Source organism: Otolemur garnettii, unplaced genomic scaffold (genome assembly GCF_000181295.1).
Source record: "Otolemur garnettii isolate 467f Iridium unplaced genomic scaffold, OtoGar3 scaffold00051, whole genome shotgun sequence".
In the NCBI taxonomy this organism is placed as follows: domain Eukaryota; kingdom Metazoa; phylum Chordata; class Mammalia; order Primates; family Galagidae; genus Otolemur; species Otolemur garnettii.
This window is the reverse complement of record NW_003852446.1, coordinates 2,156,222-2,165,307: the sequence shown is the minus strand read 5'-3', so window position 1 is coordinate 2,165,307 and position 9,086 is coordinate 2,156,222. Positions and strand designations below refer to the sequence as shown.

Sequence of the window (9,086 nt, the reverse complement as noted above, 5' to 3'; positions counted from 1 at the left end):
AAAAAAAAAAAAAAGATTGCAAAGGACAGGTGAAACATGGTGGTTCACGCCTGTAATTCTAGCATTCTGGGAGGCCAACGTGTGAGTTTCTCTTTAGCTCGGGATTTGGAGACCAGCCTGACTAAGAGGGAGACCTCATGTCTAGTAAAAATAGAAAAATTCGTCAGGTGTTGTGGTGAGGATCTATATTCCTAGTTACTGGGGAGGCTGAGGCAGGAGGATCTCTTGAGCCCAAGAGTTTGAGGTTGCTGTGAGCTATGATGTTATAGCACCCTACTGTGGGTGACAAAGTGAGACTCTGTCTCAAAAAGCAGTAACAACAAAACAAAGATTGCAAAGGAGAAGTGAGACTCCACCTTTAAATTATTTTATTTTGTTATTGTTGTTATTATTTTTTTGAAATGTGTCTTGCTATGTTGCCTAGGCTGGAGTGCACTTGTAGCTCTCTGTTGCCTGGAAGTCCTGGGCTCAAGTAATCCTCCTGCCTTGACCTTCTCAGTAGCTGTAACTACAGGTACCTGCCACCATGCCTGGTTAATTTTTTTATTCTTTGTAGAAATGGGTCTCTCTCTGTTACTCATGCTGGACTCTAGTTCCTGGGCTCAAAGCAATACTCTTCCCTTAACCTCCTGCACACTGGGATTGAAAGTGTCCACTGCCAATAATCCTGCTTCTATTGTGATTTTTATATGGAAAGCACTTTCAGTGACGGAGAAGCTGAAATGGAGATCCAAAGTTTGGGAAAGAGCTGGTGATGAGATAAGTGCAGGAAGGGGCTTGAGCCATGTCATCAAGTTGTAATCTCTAACTGTTTTTTTTATTAACAATAGAAAAAAATAGCTCCAAGCTTTTCTTTAATTTTTTTATGTAACTACATGTGAAGAAAGCATTGGGGTTAGTCATAAGGGAAGTGAGATAATATCAATCCCGAGGCAAATTTGTGATCTGGAGAGGGATGTGGAAGTAAACATAAATTGAGGGAAGCAGCAAATTTTGGGGTGGCTATACAGAGTTTCAAGGTTTGTAGAATATCTTGGTCACAGTCTGACTTTTTGAGTCTTATCTTTGAGTGATCAAAGGTGGGCCTCTGAGATTTAGGTGCTTCGATTAGACTTTATATCTCAGGTTTATCATGAGTTTAAAATTGACATTGGGTGTTGAATATAGTTAGAGGACCACTACATTGGAAAACTCACTCAAATGATGAAGAACCTTTTCATCTGCTGATCTTGCAGTGTATCCCAATGACACTTTCTTGTTTTCTAGGTGAACCCTAGTATGATCAACCGATTCGAGCATAGTGACTTACGTTTTGTTGGTCAGGATGTGGATGGGGAGAGGATGGAAATCCTTGAATTGGCAAGTAAGTGGGCTCTTCATTTATGTAAAGCTTTCTGTTAAGTTGACATCTTTTTGTTGTCTGCAGACTAATTGTTCATGTTCTTTCTTTTCTGCGCTCCTTTGAAAAAAGTTTGTAGCTACAAAGTGTATGAAAAAATTATACTGCTTATAATCTGACTCATTTGGGGACCTATTAGTCTGAATCTACCATAAAATGGTATATTGTTTGGATTTTACCATTTCTATAAGCTTCTTTGAGCAGCATGCTTCCTTACTGTACCCATCTCTTTGTGTTTTCTGTTATACACTAGTCTGGAGGTTAGGTACTCAGGGGAAGGCAGAAAGCTCACTGTTAAGTGACATTCTTCTGGCCCTCCTCCTTTGAGGAAGAATGGCCAAGTACCTACCTTGCTGATGGACCGGTGTTGATGTTTGTTGTGTGAGGGCTGTGGTCCCTATTGTTCATGCTCCATGGTGAAGCAAGAGTTATAGTCATTTCACTGCCCTTAGATTTCTTCATAGCTCAAACAGAGGTGAGGCATGGTGTCTCACACCTATAATTGTAGCACTTTGGGAGGCCGAGGCTGGAGGAACACTTGACCTCAGGAGTGGAGACCAGCCTGAGCAAGAGTAAGACCCCATTTCTACTAAAAATAGAAAAATTAGCCTGGCGTTGGGGTAGGTGCCTCTGGTCTCAGTTTCCCAGGGGGCTGAGACAGGAGGATGGCTTGAACCCAGGAGTTTGAGTTGCTGTGACCTATAATGATGCCATAGCACTCTCTAGCCTGGGTAGTGGAGGGGACTCTGTCTTAAGAAAAGAAAAAAAAAAGACCAAACAGAACATAAGCAAAGGTACTGAGCTTCTGTCAAGGAAGAATACTAAAAAAGTTGTTTGTGGCCAGGTTAGGACACCCCTGAGAAGACAGACACAAAGTGTACATTTGTTACTGACAAGAAGGCAGTTCTTCTCATTTAGCTGTGCAAGGATGCAAAAGCCCACAGTCACAGCTTTCTCAAATCCTTGCTTTGTCATTCTTGCCCAGGAGCTGGCAAACTGGGCCACTGCCCATAGGCCAAATTCAGCCTGCTCACTGTGTTCGTATGGATTATAAAGTAGGAATGCTTTTTACATTTTTCCGTGGTTGGAAAAAATGCAATAATATTGATGACGTGAAAATTATATGAAATTCAAATTTCAGCGTCCATAAAGTTTTATTGGAACACAGTGTAGGGAGTAGGAAGTTGTTACCTGTTAACATTTTTCTTACCTGTTATAAAGGTCACAACTGACACTCCCTTAACAAAAGTCAAGTTAAGAAGAGCAAACCATAAAAAATTTTGTTTATTCAAAGTTTTACATGTCATGGCAATCTTCAGAAATGAAGACCCAGACACCCTGGGGAAATGGTCTACTTTTATGCTTAGCTCCATGAAGAATTGCCACCTGTGTGGCAGTGTGACTGGACATAAAGGGTGTGACCTAATGCCAATAACTGTCTGAGGAGGGAAACCCAGCTGTCTGGTCAGTGTAGATTTTTGTTGGTCTCTCTAAGTGGCAGTTCCTCCCCCCAGCTATGGAGCAGGACCCCCCTGGGGTAAAGATCTTATGGCCCTACTTTCAGGAAAGGTAGGGCAGAAATCTTTTTTCTGGCCAGCTTTTATTCAGAGAGGCAGGGGAAGGTCAGAGTGGCCTTCTTGCCTCTGAGGCCCTCCCCTTATATTCAGTTCAAAGTACTTTGGGGTGGTGTTTCCTGAGATCTGACAACAGCCATGCTTGTTCGTTTGTGTTCTGTCCTTGGTTGAGTAGCTGGGAAAGATACCTGGTGCCCTGAAAAACCTCAAATACTTAATACTTGTTTCTTAACAACATTAGCTAACCTCTGGCCTAGACCCATGAGCATGCACTTCATTTAACTAACTCTAATTTAACATTTCGGTTAAATTTCCACTTAAGTTTGAACAGGTACATTTTTCTATTACTGGTAATAACCTCTGTTTGTAAGTGCGAATGTTTGTCTTGGGGTCTTTCTGTAATAGTCTCCATGGTTAAGTGTAGGTTGTATCTAAGTAGGGTGTTTGTAACTCGGGGACTGCCTCTATTTGCCTTCATTAGTTGTTCTTCTTGATTGTTTCTCTGAAGTTACTAGCAGTCTCCTTGTCCAGGGTTTCTCACCCTTGCCACCATTGACATTTGGAGTAGAATAATTCTTTGTTGTGGGGCTATCCTGTGTACCATAAGGTATTTGGCAGCATCCCTGGGCTCTATTCACTGAACGCCAGTATTACAACGTCAACCCCAGTTCTGACAACCTAAAACATCTCTGTCAAATGTTCCAGGGAGGCACATTGCACATTTGCTATTTTGTGGAGAACCATTCTTTTAGATCATCAGGCTTGAAATTGTACCTATTAGCTCTTCTTCCCCTTTATGCCTTCAACTTGTAATCAGTGGTCAAGTCCTGCAGATCTGTATCTAGATGGAAAGACTGCATTTGGGATTGCTTTCCCATCCTTACCATGCTACTCCCAGTGCATGGCAACTTACACTCAGACTTGCCCTCCTTCCTGTTTCTAGGCCATTCCCTCTCCAAGACTTCCTAAGAAAGACAGAACTCTGACTATGCAGAGTATGTGACACTAATATGGTGGATAAGCCACTCTTGTTTATTGAAGTCTGAGAAGGCTCCTTTGAATGTCATGCCGTTTTATCTGGATCCTAAAAGAAGGAAAGCACTCATCACTAGACCTCTTGATAGGAACACCTTGTGCCTTATGTACTGAACAAAGCTGGCAGTGCTATTCCCACTTTACAGGAAGTGAGACTAGAGTGCAAAGAGGTTAAGTAACATGTCCAGGGCCATTCATCTAGTTCAGAGCAAACTCAGGTCATCCTGTCCTTCTGCCAACACCCCTGTGGGATTTTATTATTCCTCTTAATTTTACCCTCCATCTAAGGTGATTAATTTATGGCTGGAGTTTTGAATTAAAATAGTAAGGATATAGTTCCAGGAGCATTTCTGATAGAAATGCTCATCATTTAGAATTAAAATGTGGATCAGTGTTTCATGTGGAAGCCTCAAGTCTTTTCTAGGAGTGAGAAGGCAGAGAATTTCTTTTTTTTTGAGACATATTCTCAAGCTGGGGCCCTGGGTAGAGTGCTGTTCTGGTAGTATGCTGTGGTGTCATAGCTCATAGCAACCTTCAACTTGGGCTCAAGGGATCCTCTTGCCTCAGCCTCCCGAGTAGCTGGGACTTTGGGTGCCTGACACAACTCCCAGCAATTTTTTTTTCAGACAGGAGGTCTTGGTTTGGCTTAGGCTGGTCTTGAACTTGTGAACTCAAGCAATCCACAAGCAAATTACTATTTGTTTACTTGTTCAAGTACTTCTTTTCTTTTAATTGTCCTGGTTCTTATTTTATTGTCAGCAAATACTTAGAAGCTTCTTTTACTGCAAGGATTTAGATTACCATTGATACTTTAAAATTTCATGTGGATTGGAAAGAAATGAGAGCTTCTTGTAAAACCTTGGAATTTTTTCAAAGCTCACTGCAAGGGAATTAATTTTATTAAGGAAAATTTCCCAAGAGACTTTAATTTCAGGTACCCATGAGAAACATTTCTGTGAATCTCCACTGTTCCAAAGGTTTCTAAAAGGAACACTAACACTTGAAATTAATGTCAGAATTTGGTTCCATGCAATGAAGAGCATTATTTTATTTTATTTATATTTTAAGAGCATTATTTTAAAGGTGCATAGACTATCACTAAAATGAAAATTTTTAATTTTTATTATAATAATGCATAGCGGACTTTTTGATGAAGTGATTCAGAGCAATGATCCATTATTATAAGTATTTTGTCCCTGGCCATGACACAATTCATTGCTCAGCTTTTGTCTGCAGTGGTATAAAAACACAATTACTGTCTGCTTTCTTTCAAAGACATCCCAAGATGCGATGATGTAAGATGTATTATATCTTAAATTTAAAGTTTGATTATTTAATTTCTTTTCTATGTATTGGTAGTTTCTCTTCTTTAATTGAGTGGACACATTCCTGGGAGAAGATAGCATTCTCATCACCAAGTTTTTGTTCCTGAGTATCCCTCCAAGGCTTTTTCTTTTTTTTTTTTTTTTTTGAGACAGAGCCTCAAGCTATCCCCCTGGGTAGAGTGCCATGGCATCACAGCTCACAGCAACCTCCAACTCCTGGGCTCAAGCGAGTCTCCTGCCTCAGCCTCCCAAGTAGCTAGGACTACAGGCGCCCGCCACAACGCCTGGCCATTTTTTGGTTGCAGCCGTCATTGTTGCTTGGCGGGCCCGGGCTGGGGATTCGAACCCGCCACCTTAGGTGTATGTGGCTGGCGCCTTAGCCGCTTGAGCCATAGGCGCCGAGCCAATTTAAATGATCTTAAGAGCCACATGTGGCTAGTGGCTACCATTTTGTACAGCAGAGTTCTCATTATTATTATTGTTATTGTTGTTTTTATTTTAATAGAGATGGTGTTTCACTATATTGCCAGGCTGGCCTCAAGCAATCCTCCTGCCTCAGCCTCTCAGTTTGCTAGGATTATAGGTGTGAATCATTGTGCCTGGCAAAGCAAAGCTTTGAACGATAGCCTTATTTCTGTTCAATCATCATTTCTTTATTACTGTAGTAGTAGTTTTGAGTCTTTAGCACCAGCTAATATCAGAATGTTGTCTGGTTTCTGTGACCTACCAATTCATGCACAGAGGCTGGTGGTCTCTGGAGTAAAACTCTCCATTAGTTTCTGAGAGAATTGGCTTATTGCTAAAGACCCGTGAACATGGTACGTGTGTTTCAGAGAGAAGGAAAGAATTCTTAACAAAACTCTGATGCAGGCATTGCAATTATAGCTGACTCATAGGCTATCGCAGAAGAGAGAACATTCCTATGTGTCAGCCATAAACTGGTGTGTTCTTTAAGGGCAGCCAGCATCTTATTTATGTGATGGGAATTTCTGATTTTGAATTCCATACTAATTTTTAGATCGTCTGATAAAGCATGACATTGAAAGCTTTAAAGTTAGATTTATATCCTCTTATGAAACTTCTTATATTGAGCTTGAGTCATAACCAGGGACAAAATGTTTAAATGAATGGATCATTGCTCTGAATCACTTTATCCAAAAAATCCTGTTTCATGATGCTATGGTTAAAGTCCAAGTTAAAGCTATGACTAGAAAAGCCAGGTCAGCATTGTGTTGGCATATCCCAGAGGACTCTTCCTTTTGGAAAAGAGATGACCTGTAGATAAATGGCCTAAAGCTGTCTAAAAGAAAGAATGATCCCAGGTTAGCCTAAAGGCTAGGGGAATACCAGGGAAATAGAGCCAAAGGAAGTCTACAAAATGTGGGTAGATTTTGGGAAAACAGAATTCTTGCCCTTCCAAAGTTTTTGCCTGACTTTGCTCATCCTAACACTTTCTTACAGGTAAGGTAAAATTTTGGGATCTCTTATTCAGTGAGATGTGTTTTGTAATTGGGAATTCCACCCAGAAATGGATGGTGAAAGTGGCTGTGATGATAAGTTGAATAGCCACCTTACCATTTTGTGAGTTCTCTTATTCAAAGATGAGAAGACCTTTACAGCAGGTTTTATGTTGGTCTGCTTCAGTTTCATTATGATTCTTCTCATTTCAGATCATCCCTATTTTGTTGGTGTCCAGTTCCATCCGGAGTTCTCTTCAAGGCCATTGAAACCTTCTCCTCCATACTTGGGGCTGTTGCTTGCAGCTACCGGGAACCTGAATGCCTTCGTGCAGCAGGGATGCAAACTCTCTGCCAGGTAACCAGCTTACTGCTCCTAGTGATGACCTAAGATGCTCAGTTATTACCATCTTAGGTTTCTCACAAAGTTTCGTATAACTGTAACTTTTTTTTAAAAGTGAAGAATCAGTTATATTCCTCTTAAACACATTTTTTCCCCTTTCACTGCAAATTAATCACAGCGATAGCAGTAATATGTTGGCTTTCCAAATCATGCTGATTTGGGTATTATTTTAGAAGTTTTGTCATTTTGTTTGTTCTTCTATAAACATATGCATATCTTAAATGTGTATTGACTCTTTGCTTTATGAATACCTTGTTTACAGCTTATGCTGTTTTTTCCATTTTGTTATTGTTTTCCTTACTTATTGGTAAGCTTTTTCTGTTATTAAATATGTTAATCTTTTGTTATGTTGCAAATAATTTTCCAAATGATTCTGCTTTCTTTCTACGTTGTTAGTGGTAGTTTTTGTTGTTCCTTAAGAGTTTTAGATAATGACCTTATATAGTATTTATTTATGTTTTGTTTAAAATTTATGTGGTCAAATCTTTTGTGAATTTTGCTTTTTAGTATCAAACCTAAAATCCTTCTGTGGGGAAAGTTTATATAGATAATAACCCCTGTGTTTTCCTCTGACATTCATGGTTTATATTTTATATTTTAAATTTATAAAGTATATGAATTTTATTGTCAGTGAAAAGTGTGAGGTAGGGATCTAACCCCCTTAACACTCCCCAGGCCAAATTGCTAGTAAATTGAGTAATTTGCATTTGTTTTAGGAGTTTTTATTGTTACATTGATGATTTTATCTCTTATACCTGAACTTTTGCCACCCTTTTCCTTACCATAGCATTAAGACCTTACCTACCCAATCCCATTATTAGTAATTTTTTAAAATTAAATGGTAACTGTGTACATTAATGCAGCCATGGGGTACAGTGTGGTGTTTTCATACACAATTTGAAATATTTTCATCAAACTGGTTAACATAGCCTTTATGTCATTTTCTTAGTTATTGTGTTAAGACGTTTATATTGTACTCTTAGAAAGATTCACTTATACCCTTGTAAGATGAACCATAGAAGTGATCCCTCTAATCACCCTCCATTCACCCATCCCCCCTTCCCCTCCCCCCATTTTCTTAGGCTATAATTAGGTTATAGCTTTCCTATGAAAGCTATAAATTAGTTTCATAATAGGGCTGAGTACATTGGATACCTTTTCTTCCATTCTTGAGATACTTTGCTAAGAAGAACATTTTCCAGCTCTATCCATGTAAACATGAAGGACATAAAGTCTCCATCTTTCTGTATGGCTGCATAGTATTCCATGGTGTACATATACCACAGTTTGTTGATCCATTTGTGGATCGATGGGCACTTGGGCTTCTTCTATGACCTGGCAATTATAAATTGGGCTGCAATAAACATTCTGATACAAATACTTTGTTGTAATGTGGTTTTTGGTCATCTGGGTATATACCTAATAAAGGAATTGCAGGATCAAATGGCAGGTCTATTTTTAGTTCTCTAAGTGTTCTCCAAACGTCTTCCCAAAAGGAACATATTAGTCTGCATTCCCACCAGCAGTATAGAATTGTTCCCTTTTCTTCACATCCACACCAGCATCTCTGGTTTTGGGATTTTGTGATATGGGCTAATCTTACTGGAGTTAGGTGATTTGCATTTCCAAAATGCATTGATTTGCATTTCTCTGATGATTAAGGATAGTGAGCATTTTTTCATATATCTGTAGGCCGTGCGCCGATCTTCTTTGGAGAAATTTCTCTTCAAGTCCCTTGCCCTTCCTGAGATGGGATCATTTGTTCTCTTCTTGCTAATACGTTTGAGTTCTCTATGGATTCTGGTTATTAAACCTTTGTCAGAGACATAACTTGCAAAAATCTTCTCCCATTCTGAGGGCTGTCTGCTTGCGTTATTTACTGTGTTCTTGGCT

At 39.6% G+C, this 9,086-nt stretch overlaps 1 protein-coding gene across 1 annotated transcript in view; it reads left to right on the top strand.

Moving 5' to 3' along the window:
• The window catches only part of CTPS2 (CTP synthase 2), a 136,946-nt gene that overhangs the window by 112,683 nt on the left and 15,177 nt on the right, over positions 1–9,086 (top strand). Inside the window, exons 16-17 of the mRNA XM_023514347.1 lie at positions 1,267–1,363; positions 7,004–7,148. Coding sequence (XP_023370115.1) covers positions 1,267–1,363; positions 7,004–7,148 — 242 coding nt within the window. The remainder of the gene's footprint in view (positions 1–1,266; positions 1,364–7,003; positions 7,149–9,086) is intronic.